Source organism: Rhinatrema bivittatum, chromosome 18 (assembly GCF_901001135.1).
Source record: "Rhinatrema bivittatum chromosome 18, aRhiBiv1.1, whole genome shotgun sequence".
Lineage (NCBI taxonomy): Eukaryota > Metazoa > Chordata > Amphibia > Gymnophiona > Rhinatrematidae > Rhinatrema > Rhinatrema bivittatum.
In genome coordinates this window covers 36885256-36905007 of record NC_042632.1, presented here as the reverse complement: position 1 = coordinate 36905007, position 19752 = coordinate 36885256, and the positions used below count along the sequence as shown (strand labels likewise).

Below are 19752 nucleotides of genomic sequence, written 5' to 3'. Positions count from 1 at the left end.
TTGGCAATGTATATTATAGACATTACCTTTATAAACAATAGGCCTGGTTACTTAAAAAAATATGACAAAAGATTTTGCTAGCAATGGATCTGAAAGTTTATTTATCAGGTCATCACCTGATTATTTTGCTGAAGTCATTAAACAGGTGAAAACTAGATGCAAAATTAGAACCACCATCATCAAATATACTCTTCTAGGCCTTTTCCCATTCAAGTGTGATAAATTAGTTCACTTTTCAACAATACTATGGTGACAAAAGTTTGTGGTACTTATTACTTTACCGTCTATGTTTCAGTACATTGACGCTGACTTCTGTAGCAGGCCCCTCTTCTGGCATGGTCTAACCAGAAGAAAGGCCCTGCATGTAGACTCAAAAGTTAAAAAGTTGCATTTTTAAAAGGTAACATAAAGTAGGAGTACCCATCGTATTTCCTCATACCCGTCACAGTCCCTAACTATGTTTTCTATTTGTTTATAGAGGGAGACTCTTTAGGGCAGTTTAGTATTAATCAGATTGGAGAAGAATGGATAATTTCTTCCAAGAAGACACTGGACAGGGAGGACATCGAGAAATACCACCTTAAAGTAACAGCATCCAATGGAAAGTTTCAGGCAGCCACTGATATTGAGATTGTTGTCCTTGACATCAATGATAACAGTCCACAGTGCCAACAGGTAAATGGTCTTCACTGATCTGGAGGTTAAGGGAAAAAAAGGATGGTGTGATGGGATTTGTTTTGGGTTTAAAATACTATTTGATAGCAACATGTTTGTCTGTCTAGGGGAAGAAACCTCCACTTGGAGACTGCTGGACTATAGCATCCCTCAAGGGTCTGCTGTGACATCATTACTATTTAATTGTACCTCCAGTCTTTGTGTATTTACTGATGATATACAGTTTGGGGTTTGTTTGTTTTTTTGGTTCCCTGTGATGCAAATGGTAGTCCTTCGGGGGAATTGCTTACCTGAAGTCCAAGAGAGGCAAAACAATCAGTGACAGCAAAAAGTTTGATCTTAAATAAGCATTAGGCTGTAGTGTTTTGGGCCTAGATCATTACCACCACCTAACTTGACTCATTTTGTTGCAGATGGAGTGCACTTACCTGTTGCTGAAGCTAGGAATTTGGGTGTAATGCTTGTCTCTAAATTAAATTTTAGATCCCATTATAAGGACTGTAGCCAGAGCTGCGTTCTTTTATGTTATGTTTATATAGACCTTTAAAGTACTATATATCTAGTGGTGATTTTAGTTCAGTTATACAAATCACTAGCCTTATCGAAATTAGACTATTGCAATTCACACAGAAGATAACTGTCAAACAACTATGCGCGGCAGCGTATACTCACATATATGAACATGGGTAGTTCCACGATAGTATTTTATAACCCGCACATATCATAAATGTATGTGTCATAAAATATGCATATCTTTACCCTGGAACATACTTGTATGTATGCTTAGGCATACATACGAGTATTAAAAGTATTTCAATGCATTGAACACCTATTAAAAGTATTTCAATGCATTGAACACCCAAACCTTTCCTACCTGTTTTAAAAAGATACCTGCATATATTTTACTTGCGAAAATAAAGTAGGACTTACTTGCATAAAACCCAATTTAGACAGGTAAGCTGGCATGTTTTAAAACATGCACACATAACTGAAATTAACCAGTTTACCAGTTACTCCACAGTTCACCCACCTCTTCTCCAGGTCGAGTCCCTCCTGGCTCTTCAACCTAAACTCCCCCCCCCCCCCACCTCGTTCACTCAGACTGCTTACCCAGCCAATAGTAAACAATAAACAAGTCTGATATCAATTATGCAAGATAATTATCAGGTGTAAAATTATGCAAATTTCTAAATATACATGCATATGTGTCTTTTAAAATAGCAACCTACGCACATAACTATTGACCCTGCCCAAGAATGCCTCTAGACCACCCATTTTTTACATGCAAATTTGTGCACACAAAGCATATAGCACACATGCACTTTCAACTTTTATAAAATAGTGATTACGTGACTACAGGCTACTTACGTACATTAATGCTAAGTTTTCTGAACATAAGTCTTTGAAAATTACCTCCAGTATTTTGGGTTGCCCAAAACCTAGCTTCGGGCTTTACAAACAGCACAGAATGCAGCTGCCAGATTGATTTACTTGTGCTGGTATTAGAGATGACATTACAGCAATATTTAAAGATTGATTGATTTAGAAAAACTTGTATCCCACACTATCACCAGTTTTAGGTGGGGAACAATATTATTTTCATGAAACAATCACACATACAAAAAAGACCCCAAATAAATGATAAAACACACAAAAAAAACCCCTATTAAATCATGACAACCCATAAGAAACAGACTGCAGAAACTTAGAAGTGGCACGACAGACCATCATGATATAATATTGCTCACAATCTACGAGCAGTCTTGCTTCATATTGTAACAAAGCCTTGAGGTTAATAATTCCAAGGGCCTGTATGAAAGATACAATGGTGAGCCATCCATACCACTTGCAAAACCCTCCAGTGAGAAGTAGGCAGCCTAAGGTTAATCATTAAAAGTAATTACAAATGGGCCTTGAGCAATTTCCTGAAACGAATTAGAGACATTTCAGAATTGAGCTTCTCTGGAAGTACGTTCCAAAGAGGTAGGCCAGCAATGCCAAAAATATGCTTTCAGGGTTCAACCAATCTGATGAGCTTAAAAGAGAGTACATCTAGTAGGCTGCGAAATGAAGATCATAATGGGTGAGAAGGATGGTAGATTTTAAAGACAGAATTAAGGCATCATGGTGCTAGGCCACTGATTGTTTTATAGATCAATATTTAAATTTTGAACTTGACCCTCCACAACATTGGAAACCAATGAAGTCTAAATAGTATTAATGTAATATGTTCAATGAAAAACCCTAGTTGCAGTGTGGGCAGCTGCATTTCAGACTAGCTTAAGTGCCCTGATGATGGTTTGAGGAAGTCCCAGATAATAGGGCATTACAATAATTGATAGAAGAGATTGCTAATGCTTGAACAAATATTTTGAAGATCATAATTGTTGAGAAACGGTTTCAGGTTGTGTAAAAGGCACAACTTAAAAAAAAAAAAGGAGATTTTAACCACAGATTTAATGTGTGGACAGAGTGCTAAAGCGAGTCCACAATAATTACTAAATTCCATGTTTGACAGCCAACTGGGAGGTGAAGGCTTTGGTTACTGATTCAACAACAGATGCAATTCAAATTGTTTACTATTATCCATGATTGTCTATAATCTTGAAAGTTCACATTGTCTCCCAGAGATATTAGCTTTGCGCAACTTGCCATGGCTACTACATTCTTGTTCTTGCTCTTTCTGGTTTTAAGCTGCAGGAAAATCTCAGTCAAGAGCTCTTTCATTTGTAGGTCTAATGAGTTTGAACTCATTATACAATTCTATTATAGAAGAGGCTGATTATCTGAGTTTTAGAAAAAAAAAAAGCTAAAAGCTTTCCTTTTTATGCAAGTGTATAAATAATTTGGGAACTAGGCTAATTTTATTGTAATATCAGTTGCTGCTCTTTTATGTGTAATATGTTGTGTAATGTGATCGAAGATGTGATTGTGTATGTTTTTGTTTGTTTTAATTTTTATGAATGTTCCTGTGTAATCTGCATCGAAAAATTAATTGGAAGTCACAGAATATAAAAAATAATTCAAAGCACATTTTTAAAAACTCCTAAAACTTGGACAGTGGTCTGTTAGATAGCTGCCTTACTTAATCGATTTTAGATTCTACTTTTCTTATTTAAAGAGTTCTTATACTTCAGCAAACTAAAATATCAATGGTTAAAATCTTCAACAAGTTGCCCAACAAACCAAGTAGGTGCATACTTTGCAACCCACACAAATCACCCTGATCTTCAAACTCAAGTTTGCGTTCGAAGGCTGACTTTTTAGGTGATCGAAAAGTTGCACTTGCTGTACATCTTCTCGAATTAGGGAACAAAGTATGCACATTAGCAACCCACGCACACGCATATGTTTTTTTGTCCCCTGACCAAATCACACCCCCTGGAATGCCCCATTTTTAATGCAGTTGAAAGCATGCCTGTGCTACGGAAGCTGAAAGGGGAATTCAGCCATCCTGACCATGCAATCCTTGTTTTTACCCATGTAGGTGTTGACTAAGCCTATGAAAATGTACCCTTAAATGTATAATTCTTTACCCCAAAGCTGACTTCTTCTTCATTGCCTTGCCTATCATTGCCGATTATGAGATCCTTGAAATGTAACAGAAACATTCAGACTTATCCTGGGTTTTTTTCCCCCAGTGTTGAATAGAATCTGAGACCTAACAGTGAATAATATTTTACAGATAGATGGGATCCTGATATAAAGCACCTCCATAAATTACTAAAACCTTACAACACAAGCAGTATGGGATTAATTAATCCCATAATTAGGTGCCCCGATAGACCTAGTGCCCTGATAGACCTGGAAGTCATGGTGTTACAGGCACTGGGTTTGAACATCACCAGAGGTGATGGACGAAGGGAGAGTTAAGACAGTAGTAGAAAAATAAGTGGTGCCCTTTTCCTGTGGTGCTGGATGAGTGCTTTCATGAGGTAAAAATATGTTTGAACCAAACAGGGTTGAGTTCTCCATGCTGGAATATTGAGGAGCACTATGAACTGACAGTTATATGGGGAAGCTTGATTAACCCCTGCGCACATTATTCTGTGCTCAACTTAGCCCATTGCCAATGACATCTCACTTGCTGGGGCAAAACAATTTCCATTAACACAAAACAAAAAAAGAATGAGCAATGCAGTGGAAAAAGAAGGTGAAAGGAGACAGAAATAATGAATTGTTTTTTGTTACTTTTCAACTATGACTAAAATAGGTCCCCTTTTATCTCTTCTTTTATGGCAAAGAATCATAAATCATTTCGTAAACAGTCACGCTCCAGCTGTGGCTGGAACCAGGTGTATTCATTCTTTTGTTATGGACCAGTGGCTGAAATGACAGATAAGATATATATTCTTCTTATCAGATGCTCTATGTTGGAAAGATTCCTGAAGATGCCTTGCCCGGGTTATTTATTTTGAGAATATCAGCCCAGGACCCTGATGTTGGCAGCAATGCTCAGATAACATACACGGTCCATGGCCCCGGAGCCAGTGAGTTCCGACTAGACCCCCATACAGGTAAGATCAAGATCTCCCATAAAGCAGGTTGCTTTTTTTTTTGTGTCATTGACTTAATGTCTTTTCCTTATCATGGCTGGAGATCATTGAAGCAGGAATGCAGCCAGTTTGTCCTGCGTGACTCCTTGAATGAACAAGAAACACCCTCAATTTCTGTTGTATATCTTCTTGCATTATAAAGAAAAATGATTTTAAAATAAACTCATATTCAAGTTGGCATTGTTGTATATGTCATGAACAATGCTCATGTCACGAGAGGATGAGCAGAGCTTCTTTCCACAGTATAAGCACTGTCATCGTTCCTCACATTAGCCACAAATATATGAAGCTTAACTATTGTATTTACTAGTGTAATTCCTCATAAGTATTGGTAATGAAATAACTCATTATTAAGTTCTGTACACATAGTATCAGTATCAGTTGGGAGATGTGATAGGGTTGGAGAGGAGGCAATAAGGCTAGAGTTGAGAGAGGGGGAGGGTATGACAGGATTAGTTGGGGGTTACAAGAAAGACCTGAGGATGAGAGGGTGATGTAAGGGGGCATCAGCTAGTGGGGCAGAAGGAAGGAGAGGGGGTTCTGATAAAGGAGAAGTTTGAGATGAGATCCTCTAAAGGGAATGGAGACTGAGAGAGAGAGGACAAACTGAACAAGTGGAGATTGAGAGAGGGGATCATTTAGAGTACATGGAGGATGAGTGTGAAGTGATTTTTGGAGGGGGACTGCACCCCTGCTAATTTGGTCATTCTCTAAGTTCATGTGAATTTTCAAATGCTAAAATGGGATCACACTAGCCAAAAGTTTGGGAAAACCCTGCCCTAGAACTTAACAGTTCTACCTGAAATTGAATCAAGCATAATTGAAGAGAAAATAAAAATAGAACAGCAAATGCAGGAAATGCCTAGCAAATATTGAGGAAAAAAAAGATATTTTTTTGTCTTCCCCATGCTACTACTCCCACAGACACCATTTTTCTTTGTTTAAACCCAGGAACTCTTGGAGGTTCTAAGCATAGCAGGATATCTCCTCCAAGATGATCTTTTGGCATCTCTCTTTAGGATAGGAAGGGAACAGCCCAGTGGCAGCTGCCACTTTCCTCCCTACCAGGGACTGATCAGGGCCAAAAGACAAAATGGTGGACAGGAGACTCAAAACCAAGTCTGCTGCAAGCCTGAGCTTCAGAAACAAGGAAATCCCTTTTATGTGCTACTTAATAGAAAATAATCTGAGACCTTCCTGTTAAATACAATTTGTCTATCCACTCCATAGCTGAATTATATTCAGAGTTGTGGACAATTAACTCTTTTAAAATGTAGCACTTTTGAAAACTGCATAAGGTAGTAAAAATAAAGTTCTGCTCTGTTCTTTTCTGTTGACTGAAGTAACCTCACTGTCACTATTACTTTCCTGTAGGAGAGCTGACCACCCTTCTACCTCTAGACAGGGAGCAGAAAGCTGCGTACCATCTCCTCGCCAAAGCAACAGATGGAGGTGGTCGGTCCTGCCAGGCAGATGTAACCCTAGCTATTGAAGATGTGAATGATAATGCTCCAAGATTTTCCATGGCTCATTACACAGTGGCTGTCTTTCATAACACTAAAGTGAAGACACCCATTGCAGTAGTGTTCGCAAAGGATCCAGATGAAGGTAAGTTTGGTTGGATCATCTTCACGTTCAGGACTGTAATTCATGTGTTTTCTTACTTGATATGGAAAATCAGTTTTCAAACTATGACGATAAAATGCAGCATCTGGGTTAGTCCAGGGCCTGCTGCATGAGTGGTGCACTCAGTTTTGGGAAAGACGGGAAGATGCCTTCCACTACTGTTGGCTCCTACCAGTCGACCAGCAATGTTGAGGGTGTGTCACAGAGCAGAAGCTCCTCCAGTCTGAGGCATAGAAGGGGTTTCTGTGCTTTCCAGGCAGGGCTATCTGAGGAGGGACGGGACGGCGGAGACCACTGAGGGTACAAGGGCTACAAGTAACAAAATCACGGAATAATGAATTAGGTACACAGTTGGATATTGGAAGGCTGCTAACTGCTTGTCCAGCAACAATTAGCAACAAAAGTGTTATGCCTGAGTAAAAATAGCATAAGAAGGATGTTCCTTCCAAAGATTCTGTTATCCAGAATTAGATTATTAAACTTCTGTTACGTCTGTTTTTGTTGTACATCCATATAGCTCTAAGGGTTCTATCTGCATCATAATAATAGCAAGGAAATGATATAGAGCTCCAGGTATAATTTGAGCTCACTCAAAGGCATCAGTGTGACTTTTGAAAAATACAGTTTCTGAAGCCAACATTTTTGCCTTGAAACGTGTGACAATGCTATTTTCCAAACAGTAAGATATGTGTTAGCATGGGGAGATGGAAGAGTAATGGAAAATAATTGTAGTTTCTGTTTCTTTAATTACAGTGCTGGTTCTTCACATAGCAGCAGAATCACATCAAGAAGCATGTTTGCTTTTGCACCTTAAATAAATTCATATATATATATATATAATATTAATAAATTATGATGGCAAGCATGCACGTATAATCATTTTAAATTCCCTCAGTGACAACTAAAAACATGGATGTGTCTCGGTGGTGACTACAGAAGACTAGGATATCAGAGAGAGGTTTCATTGTACACGTGTTGTGTTATCTTCCAGGGTACAATGCAGAGGTTGCATATTTTCTCACAGACTCTGCTAATGGGCAGTTTTCCATTGAGGAAACCACCGGGGTAATCCATTTGGAGAAATCCCTCCAAGAAGCAAAACACTCGGTAATTGAATTGACTGTCTGTGCCACTGATCGCGGCATCCTGCACCAGTTGTCTGCTCTTGCCACCATTACCATCTCGGTGGTAGACCTGAATGACTACCTGCCAGTGTTCTGGAGCACCGAATATGTCGTCACAGTAATGGAAGGTGAAGCTGTTGGTACAGAGGTCCTAAATTTGGCTGAATTGACAAGAGAGAATGCTGAAAATGTGGAGATAAAATATGAAATTGTGAATGGAAATGAGCACAGAAAGTTCCAACTCAATGGGAGAACAGGTAAAAATTATGCAGTTTGTTATAAATGTGTCACGGACTGCTGGGTTCTGAATTCACAACTCAGCAAAGCTCGACTCTTAAAAAGTCATGGCTTATGGATAGCATACAAAAAGGTTTTAATGGAATACTTTAAAGTGTGCTGTATTTCTGATTCCTTTATATGCCCACATCCAGGTATTTTGTATGTAAATGGAAGTTTGGATTTTGATGTGTGCCATGAATATTACCTCTCAGTAGAGGGCACAAGAGGAAGTGCTGCTTCTCTCAGTGATGTCATCATGGTGGTGGTCAATATCACTGATATCAATGACCATGAGCCAAGATTTTCCCAAGAATACTACAACATAGACGTCAGTGAGGATGTGGCGGTTGGAGACATCATCCTTACGGTAAGACATAGCAAAGCAGGGTCTAGTTCTGATTGAGCCCAAAGATAAAATAAATGATGCACTGAACATGAGAAATACTCGTATAAGTAGAACTCAGCTGTTCTTAAAGTGCTACCCTGAATTCTGATAGTTCACTACTCAATAAAATGTAAGACCAAGTAATCTGATTGACGATGAGAATTAACCTGTAATAATCTGGAACCTAAAGTCTGACTATCAGTATATGGTGCACATATCATACAGGTGACAGCTGTTCTGAATGATAAACTATTTTATTGTGAGAACATATTTCAGTACTTCATGAAAGAAAATCTAAACATGCATCTTCTGTTTAACAGCAAGCCATATTCCTATAGGTAGTGTGCATTATTCATTGTGAAAACAATTGCTAAAGTAGAATTTTAAGAACAAAACTTAAAGTAACATCCCTTAACTTTTGGACATACTGCCTTGGTTCATCACAGCTGCTTTTTCTGCAGGTGCTTGCTGATGACAAAGATGGACCAATGAACAACCAGATCACGTACTCCTTAATAGGAGGGGATCCCGGTGGCCACTTTTCTGTCCACCCCAATCGTGGTGAGGTTCGTGTAGCCAAACACCTGGACAGGGAGGAGGTGAGCCACTTGTCTGATAGAGCTGGTTCTCAGCATCGTGTGTTATGGTCATAGGGAGGGTAATAGTCAAAGGAATTTGCACAGATAATTACGGAGATACCTAGGTAAACTCCCTGGACTGAATCTTGCCCTCTTCCCCCCCACCACCACAGCATCCAAATGTAACAGCACACATACATTTTGCTGCAGTATAAAAAAGGGTGGGGCTAAGAGCAGGGGGATGTAAAATACACAAAGGGATTTCATTTGGAAATCCCCGCACTGCTTTATTGTGTATGTTTATAGCAGGCACAAAGTCCATGTGTACAAAAGTACTCACAGTCCCTGCCAGTCCAGAAGTTTCAAAGGGAAACTCAGGGGTCCCATGAACTGCAAATTCCCCATGGGGTATGATAGCCCCTATAGTTTGTAAGCCTTTAATCCATTGGTTTGATGGTATAACTTATCACTCAATAGGCATGGCAACTAGGCTGACTGTATTAGAAGCCAAGCTAAATTTCTTCCTATGGTGTATAGCATTAACTGCCTCTAGATGAACATTACAGTATTCTGTCCATTGGTCCAGCAGAGATCTGCAGTGGGAATATACGTTTGTCTGATAGGCTCACTTGGGGTACTGAAGCCCCACAAGGAGGCAATCACCGCATACCAAACCATAGAGGAAGTAGCTTTTATCAAAAAGGTTGATCTGTTTTAGCTTTTATTTGCCCGTGAGGGAGGAAAGCATTTCAACTTGGCCAACGTTGGTGAATGCTAAGTTGGAGGGTATCTTTAACTTTACAAATGTTTCAACATTTGAGATATCTTCAGATGTGGCTCTGAAGAAGGATTTTCCTGTGACCTCAAAAACTGCTATAGTACATCTTTGAATTATTCTTAAATTGGTCCAATGAAAGGTACGCCTCGTAGGCCTATATAAACGTTTAGTAGTAGCAGCAGTCTCAAGGCCTGCAAAGTGCCATTTTTCTGCAGGCCAATATGGTTATCAGAACTCATCATTTTATGAAAATGGAGTGGTCACTATAGCATGTGGCAGTTATTCCCATACGCTTTGCTGTCTGCTTCACATACCATTAAGCAGCATTGCATAAATTGGCTTTTGCTCAACTAAAGGAGAGAAGGATATATTTTTTTCTTCTTGGATGACGTGAAATGCGCATTAGGGTTTATATGCACTCAGGGATGAATTTTAAAAGCTCAGCATGCACCAAAACCAGGAGATACACGAGTATGTTTGGCCGGCACACGCCAAGCCCGGGATACCCTGATGCGTAACTTCTTTACTGGTTGGTGTGTAAGTAATAAAAAAAAAATCTAGGCTAGGTAGCGGGGTTTTAAGGGTTGTGGATAACAGGGGGAAAGGCGACTAGGGGGGGTTGGGATGTCCTATCCCTTAACTGGGCAAACTGGAAAAACTCCCTATGGCGTCGGCATACATCCCTTATAAAATTCCCCCACTTACGCGGTAGAGGCGTCATTTTTCGCATACATGCATGCGTCCATATAAAATTGTGTTCACATGTACGCACGTACATCCTATTTTATACCGTATGCACGTTCGTTATAAAATGGCCGCATCTTTTGGTGCAAGCCGTCATACGCGTGTACCTTCATGCCAGTGCACCAGTATCAAAGGTACCATCTTAGATTGTAAGCTTTTTTTTTTTGAGAAAGGACTTACCTACCTGAATACTTATCACCAATGTACAGTGCTGTGGCAAAAAAAAAAAAAAAGCCTCTTTGGAATGCTTATCCGGTTTTATGTTTCAGTTGCGTAGAATAAATAGATGCGTTAATCCCGTATTTGCCTGTGGTGCCAGCCTGTTAAGCCTGTGTGCATACTGCAGTTAGTTTGGCTGAGAGACGAATCCAGACCATCGAGTTCAGTCTTCTGCGACTTAGCTACAGATGAGCAAAAGATTTGGTTCCAGTGACCTGCAGGAAGGCACTGGGGAACTGAATTCAGTTTGTTCCACTGGTTTAAAAAAAAAAAATAAAAAATTCCTCCCTGCATCACTGCACTTCTGCCCTCAGGACATCTGCTGTACACGACCACAACAAACTGAACCCGCTTGGCTTCAGCGCGTCTTTTCATTTTCACACGCATTTTTGCTTAGTGCCAGAAGAGTGTATGAACTCGATGAAAACCAAAAATGGCCTCCCAAAGGAGAACTAACAAAATCAAGACCCTAGCTGTTTAAAAAAAAAAAAAAAAAAAAGGAACAAAAGGTATCTTCAAGCCAAATTAAACAGTACTCGTTAGAAGTGTAAGCTGCAGTGCCTCACAGTGGATGATCCAGTGAAGAGCACAGCAGCTCCCAATTCAACACTGTGTGTTTTCCAAAAACCATTTTTTAAATCTTGACCGAAGAAAGCCTGGATTTTTGGAACTACATTGAGTATACTGGGCTGATAAACGTCTAGACCTTTTCTATTCAATTTAATTAACCTAGGAAAATAGAGAGGGGTCATGCAATAAAAGCGATGATCTATACAAACAAGCAGGAATATTGATTCTAAGTGGAAGAGAATCACCGTGCTGGGGCTGATATAACCAGGTGCTAAAATCTGTGCGTGTAGGTTTTCATTTACTTATGAAGTAAAAGTGCATTACCATGGGATGCAATAAGCTAACAACATGCAAATGGACCATGAGTTAAAAAAAAACAAACCCCACACTAAACCAAAATGTACACTAAAATCAGAGTAAAAAGGGGCATAATGGTCAGAGGAGCTTTAAGATTTATTTATTCATTTAGACATTTTATATACCATCCTATGATGTCATGCCTGACAGCTTTCTCATAAAAAGCCTCCGAGAACAAACTTTTTATTTGGCTGTGGTTGCGATGCTGCAAGGCAGCGCAGAGAAGCAGGCGATTGGCTCTTCCGATTTCACGGGGACAGAGAAGCCATGGACTTACGAAACGGGTCGTCTTCTCCCATTTTAGATCGCTGAGGTAGATTTGAGAACGGGCATCTTATTTTTATTTGATTCAAATTCCGCTTTTCAGGCATTTCATCGGTCCGGGTGCTCCCGCCTGGGGTTCTCAGAAGACCTCGATGGCTGTGCCCCTAGGGGCTCATTAACATGGGATTTGCATGCAAGCTCGCTATTCCTAGAGTAGGTTTATCCTGCATTTTATTTTCCAGGCCAAAAAAACCCAAAAAACCCTGTTACATACCAGGGTTCAGAAACCTGTGCTAATGACAGCATTCCTCACTTTATCAGTCCCATTGTTTTTCATTTTGCTGAGCCAGCAACATAAGTTTATTATGAAATCAAGCTTTGATGGTATATGGTTCATACCCGGACACACACAAGAAAAGCCAACCTAGAATGACAATTAAATAAAGAGGAGTTTGTAACATTGCATTAGCCTAGCCCGGGAACAAGTGATCCAGACTCAGGAATATCCTGTTTAAGGCCTGTGTAGTGAGCATTTCCCCCCCCCCCCCCCATAGACACACGTGGGGGCAGGAAAGCAATTTTCAACCCGTCAACATAGCTGGAAATTACACAGCTGGATTCACCTCACCTCCTTTACATAGATTTTAGATTTTCTCTTTGAAAATAGGCAAGGGCGAAGAGTGCACATTGAAAGAGTCCGTGCACTTTGTACCTGTCATTTTGTGTGGGTGACGGAGGATGAGCACACGTACATTTTAAAATGGAATATACGAATGCAGTATTCCTCCCCAACCTAAACACACTCGCAGGAACGCTTCCTTTTCATGTCAAAGGTGCACGCGCTACGTAAACCTCGTGTACTTTGAGTCATATTTGATGAGGAAAATGTTTCAGCCAAGCCATGTTACCCGGGTAAATATCTATCCTTGGATTGGTCCCAGACAGATAAATCTTTTAGTGCTGTACACATCTTTAGCAAATATCTATTTATCTGGATAAAACTGGTTTGACTGAAACATTCCCTTCCCCATGGGGAAATCCTTTTAGCGCATTTGTCACAATCAGTGACCTGCTGTATGCACAAGGGGGGATCCTAAGGTGCCCTTCTGTTCCCAGAAACAGCAGCACTAGGCAGCCCTTAAAGTTCTCCAGATGTGGACTGGGGTAGGTTGGGTGTGCCCTGCGCACTACAATGGGGGAAATTTTGGAGAGGACTGTTCTCTTTGAGATGAAAAGCCTTGCTGTCTGCTGTCAGTTGGTTAAAGACCCAGTATTGGCATCTGATATTATTTGTAAATATTTTAGATCTCCCGTTATTCTCTGAAAGTCCGAGCTGAAGACAACGGCTATCCTGTGCTGTTTAGTGATGGAGCAGTGAACATTCAAGTGTCAGACGTCAATGATAATCCTCCAACATTCTTCCATCTCAACTACAGCCTTGTGATTCAGGTATGTGAAATCTCTTCCCCCCCCCCCCCCCCCCCCTCGACAACATGCTCTTCTGATACCCTCGGTCATTTCTGATGGTTCGGTTGTTCCATATGGTAGAACAAAACTTTTGTAAAGTGGCGTGTGTTACGTCCTCCAGTGCCTGATGAAATGGGGTGTGTGTGTAGTCTGATTAGTTATGAGAGCTGGGAACTGATTATGCAGAACATGCAAATCTGACTAAATTCTCCTCATAAAAATGTTACCAAGAACCAGAGCTATAGCTAGCCCATGGTTATTATATATATATATATATGTAGATAGATAAAGATATATAAATACACACATACTTTTTGTGTGTGCATAATACATATATAGATATACCATATATATAAAACAAAGAATTTATGCCAAAACTTAAATATTTTACTGCCACACTTCCCACATTGTTTCCTGTCTATTTTTTGCTGAAAACATTCATAGACATCCCAATCCCATATCTGTGACATCCTGATCTCTGAGGGGACAATCATCAGAGCTTTTTGTGGGAAAATGCACATTTACTCATGCAAAAAATGCATTTTGAATATTGCCCTCCTTCCTTCCCACAGTGTGAGCAGAAGTCTGCGAGCTGGTCTGCAGCACAGGTTACTTTTAACCCCATAAAGAAGGAGTAGGGGCAGGTTGCGGGAGTAGGACGTAGGCGTGGCAGATCATGTTCAGATCTCTGTGCACTGTGCACTGTCCCTTGCAGGTGCAAATTGCGGGGGCATTTCCGTACGTGCCAGCTGCATGTTTTCCTTTGAACATGAGCTTCTGGTGCCATGGCACTTTAAGCTCTATGGGAGTATGAAAATTGCCCTTTTAGTAAATAGTTATGGTGTAAATAAATGCCTGCCACTGATTGTAACACATTCTAGCAAGGCTTACCAAAGAAAGCACTGTCGAGAGATTAGAATCAATTCAGAGCTTTTGAATTGACACTTTCATGATCACATTACATCAGCAATATGTAGCCTGCATTGCTTGCCTATCAGTTTTCAATGTCAGTTTAAAATTCTGACTCTGATTTTTAGATCAGTCAATGATACAGGTCCACAGTACCTGTGCGATCAGTTCTCTCCTTATATATCTTTGAGATCATTGCAGTCTGCTGGAGGCTCTTTTGATGCTACTGTCAGCTAGAGCACTGATTCCCAATCCTGTCCTGGAGGCACACTTAACCAGTTAGGTTTTAAGGATTGCCATAATGAATATGCATGAGATAGATTTGCATATCCTGGGTCTGCAATGTATGCACATCTATTTCATGCATATGACAAGGATCTAAGCATCATCGTTGATAATATGTTGAAATCTTCTGCTCAGTGTGCAGCAGCGGCTGCCAAGAAAGCAAACAGAATGCTAGGGATTATTAGGAAAAGAATGGAGAATAAAACAGAGAATATCATAATGCTTGTGCATCGCTTCATGGTGCAACCTCATCTTGAGTACTGTGTGCATTTCTGTTCACATCTCAAAAAAGAAATAGCAGAATTAGAAAAGGTACAGAGAAGGGCAACCAAAATGCTAAAGGGGATGGAATGATTCTTCTATGAGTAAAGACTAGAGAAGAGACAGCTGAGGTGAAATATGATAGAGGTCTATAAAATAAAGAGTGGAGTGGAACGAGTAAATGTTAATCAGTTTACTCTTTCAAAAAGCACAAAGGTTAGGGGACACACAATGAAGTTACTAAGTAACACATTTAAAACTAATAATAAAATATTTTTTACTCAATGCATAATTAAACTCTGGAATTCATTGCCAGAGGATGTGGTGAAAGTTTAGTGTAGCTGTGTTTAAAAAATGTTTTGGACAAGTTCCTGGAGGCAAAGTCTATAAACCATTATTAAGGTGTAGTTGCAGAAATCTACTGCTTATCCCTGGTATAAGCAGCTTGGAATCTACCTACCTCTTGGGATCCTGCCAGGTACTTGTGACCTGGATTGGCCACAGTTAGAAACAGGATACTGGGCTTGATGGGCCCTTGGTTTGACCCAATATGGCAAATCTTATGTTCTTATGTTCATATTCATTGTGGCAATCCTGAAAACCCAACTGATTTAGAGAGGGTTGGGAAACTGAGCTAGTGAAATTAAATATGTGGTTACATAGGAAAAAGCAGTTTCATATGCTGGTCACTTTATGGAATTCTCTACTTACAGAGTTTACTCCTGAAAGATTATCTGACAATTAAGGAATGTGTTAAAACTTTGCTGTTGATTACTGTCTTCTAACTGATTACCGCAGTGTTTAAATAGTGTTGCTGATCAGATTGTTTTAGATTAGGTTGGATTTGGGTTATGATTGTCTTGGATGGGCTTATATAAGTTTTTTATTTGGTTATGTTTGCTCGGTTAATGCTTGTTGATTTCTTTCTTACCTGGATGGTGTCCTGGGTGATTAGGTTTATATATTTTATGTATCTGGCATTGTGTTATACTTTGGGAACGTGTTTTAGGTTATGCATTCTCACCTTGGACCTTTGAGGACAGGCAAGTCCTAAATGCAAATCAAACAAGTGATTTATCTATCTCTGTATCGATACAGTCAAACTTCTGTCACATTTGCGCTGTATAATTCTCCTAGCCCTCTGTTTTCTTTTTTGTTTCCTTAATCCATCAGGAAGATACTCCTGTTGGTACAAGCATCTTGGAGCTGGTTATGACAGACAGGGACTCTCCAGAGAATGGACCACCATACCTGTTCCGGATTACAACAGGAAATGATGAGAAAACTTTTCAGGTTGACCATAATGGGTTACTGGAGACATCTTCTGTTCTGAATAGAAAAGCAAAGGATCGGTACTTACTCCAGGTCCAGGTATGACACCCATCTTGGTTTTAGTGGAGGAGTGCGATGTTGCAGATGCCCAATGAAGTTGAAAACCTAACAAATGTCTCAGGCCAGGTATTATATGTGTTAACATTGGAGAATGGCCATGCCCTCCATTCTTCTGAAGCTGCCGATGGCAGTCGCTTGAGGGAAACGTACTCCTCAAGATCTTTCTGAATTGTGCTGCATCCTCCCAACACACTCACTCACTGAAGATCCACAAACGACACATATGTCCCCCCACCAATAAGGTCCTCCTCACCAAAAGACCCCCCCAAACAATTTTCTTCATTTCCCAAATGAGTGCAAGATGATAAATATTTCGTGCCAGTTTTAATGCCTATGTTTTGGATAGGTTGTAAGACAAATAACTTCTCATCTCAAATTAATGAGAATATATGTCACAATGTATTTAAACTTAGTAATAAGTTTGAATTGAATGAAATAATTATAAAGCAATTTTCTATATTGTAGACAATAATTGCCAAATCAGTGAATCAAGAATGTCAAGCGATGCAAAATTAGTTTCTCAAATGTATTCTTAAAATGTTGTGCCCTACAATATAATGCAGGGCTTCCCAAACCTGTCCTGGGGACTGAACAGCTATCCAATACTCTGTGTATGCAAATGTATCTCATGCATATTCATTGTGAACATCCTGAAAACCCAGCTGGCTGTAGAGTCCCCAAGACAGGTTTGGGAAGCCCTGATAGAATGGATCCTTGCCTTACTTTTTAAAGAATTTCTCTGTTATAATCAGCGAGAAGCAGCCCAGACACAGCTGTCAAGTCTGGGTTCGCTAGAGGCAAAGCTTTCCAGTCTAATCTAAACCTAATAAGGTCAGTCTGCTCTGCTGAATCCATGGTGAAATGCGTGTGACCTTTTTCATCTCTTGCTTAGGTTTCAGACAGTGGCGTCCCCCCTCTTTCCTCATTTGCGTTTGTGAACGTACACGTCATCGAAAGAAGCCAGTACCCTCCGTCTGCCCTCCCCTTGGACATCTTCATCACCACCAATGAGAAAGTATTCCGAGGTGGCGTCCTGGGAAAAATCCATGCCACAGATCGAGACCCGCATGACAGCCTGCTGTACAACTTAGTTTCAGAGCAACAGGAAGAAACACCTTTCTCTGTCAGCAACCTGGATGGCAAGATTATTGCTAGCAAGGGGCTCCCTTGTGGTCACTACTCTCTGAATGTCTCTATAAGTGACCACACATTCACCATTTTCATGAGTGTCCAAGTCCATGTGTGGTGCTTCAGTCAGGAGGCACTGGAGCGAGCACTGGTGCTGCGTTTCAGCCATGTTTCCCCTGAGGAGTTTATTGGTGATCACTGGCGAAACTTGCAAAGGTTTTTGGGAAACATCCTGAGCATAAACCGCCAGCAGATCCACATGGCCAGCCTGCAGTGTGTAGAGGCCTCTAATTCTGTGGATCTACTCCTAGTTGTGGGAGAGTCCCATGGTCCATTTCAGCCACACCTCATAGCAGATAAGGTTTCTGCATCAGCCCATGAGTTGGAGCAATCAGTTGGATTACAGCTTAAAAAGACAATTCACCTGCCTTGTCATGGACCAAATTGTGCCAAACGCATTTGCAAGGAGAGTGTTCAACTGGATCCAAATATATTGTCCACCTATAGTACGGCAAGGCTCAGTGTTATCACACCACAGCATAGCCTGGAGCAAGAGTGTTCTTGCAATGGTAAGAAATCCTATAATTATTATAAAGCATCTAGTTCCATATCAGGCAATCAAATCGCATGACCAACAAAACATTCTGCAACATTGCTTCTAAAATATTATAGTTGATTGATTGCACAGTTCATGTATCTAATTCTGCATGTATAGAGTAGACAGCTTCATGCAGTGGCGTGCTCCTACAATAATAAGACCATTCCATTGCAGCTGTCAGTAGCAAGCTTGAATGTTTCAAAACATGTTCTGATGATCAAGGACAAGTGTCAGCACTATAAAGGTTAAATTGAAAGGGAACATTGCTAATTAGTACACGGAAAATGTAATAATGCATTTTCATTAACGTAGATGTTGGATGTCTCTGGGGCTCACAGTGAGAATTTGTTGCTAGATGATGGCACTTGAAACCCTTCCTGCCAGCACCCATGATCTTTATCAGAATTTGCAGGCTGTTTGTAGTAATCTCAAGTTGCATGAGGTTATCACAGCTTGTCTGCGAGTTTTGAAGGCGATGCCAGGAAGAAGCGTGCTGGACAAGAGCGTGGCTGTGCAGCGATGGGCCAGCTTTTGATCGGTGCTGATTTTGTCAAAGGGGACCTTCTTGGAGTAACGACTTTGATGTGGTGGGGAATTCCCCCCACACCAAAGTAATAACTTCCTATAGGGGACAGTCCCTGTTCTAATACCATAAAGCAGGGGTGGCCAACTCTGGTCCTCAAGAGCCACAAACAGGTCTGGTTTCTGGGATATCTCTAATGATTATGCATGAGACAGATTTGCATACAATAGAGACAATGCATGCACATTTTTCTTATGCATATTGATTGTGGATATCCTGAAAAACTGGCCTGTTGTGGAGGGCCGGAGTTGGCCACCCCTGATATAAACTCTAGTATTAGCAAGGTCCTGCCGGAACCATCCCAGCAAAACACAGTCTGAAATACAACATGGAGAGTTTCCTTAATTAACATGTGCAGAAGTCACTGTGTTAATGTCTAATGTAAATTCCTTCTCAAGGACTTCTGGGAATGCCATACTGCACAACCTCTAGTTTCTTCATTTTTCTTATAATAGTGCCCACATGTTATTCAATATCACCTTGAAGTCAATTATTTCTCTTATGTTCCCTCAGGTACAGCTGTAAAGTTCAGCGGCCAAAGCTTTATGCGATACCACAAGGAAAGAGTGAAAGACTGGATGGTACGGTTTCTCTTGAAAACACACCAGTCACACGCTGTTCTTGTCTTTGTTAATGGGACCACACCTGGTATGCTAGAGGTAGGTTTTAAGTTTGCTTCTTTCTTTCCTCCCCCCCCCCCCCCCTCATTTTATAGACGGCACACCTCAGACAGTTTTATTTATTTGAAAAATGTCTAGACTGCCTATCAAAATCAGTTCAAGGAAACCTCACTGCCCATGAGGCCTGGAGAGACCTCTCTTACAAGGCAATCCCTCAAGGCTGCTTCACTGCCAATAGTAGTACAACCCAACCTCAACAGGTCTTGCAGAATGGAAACTCAAATGCAAGTCTTCCGGGTCATGGGGATGGCCCAGTTTCACCTTTTAGAATTCTGAAAAAGAATTCCTGGACAT

General features: G+C 40.5%; 1 protein-coding gene across 1 annotated transcript in view; it reads left to right on the top strand.

The window, feature by feature from the left end:
• Positions 1-19752, top strand: part of FAT2 (FAT atypical cadherin 2) — a 130974-nt gene that overhangs the window by 92940 nt on the left and 18282 nt on the right. Inside the window, exons 11-20 of the mRNA XM_029583345.1 lie at positions 479-675; positions 5039-5192; positions 6606-6839; positions 7849-8238; positions 8413-8627; positions 9107-9244; positions 13461-13604; positions 16251-16448; positions 17362-18166; positions 19292-19437. Coding sequence (XP_029439205.1) covers positions 479-675; positions 5039-5192; positions 6606-6839; positions 7849-8238; positions 8413-8627; positions 9107-9244; positions 13461-13604; positions 16251-16448; positions 17362-18166; positions 19292-19437 — 2621 coding nt within the window. The remainder of the gene's footprint in view (positions 1-478; positions 676-5038; positions 5193-6605; positions 6840-7848; positions 8239-8412; positions 8628-9106; positions 9245-13460; positions 13605-16250; positions 16449-17361; positions 18167-19291; positions 19438-19752) is intronic.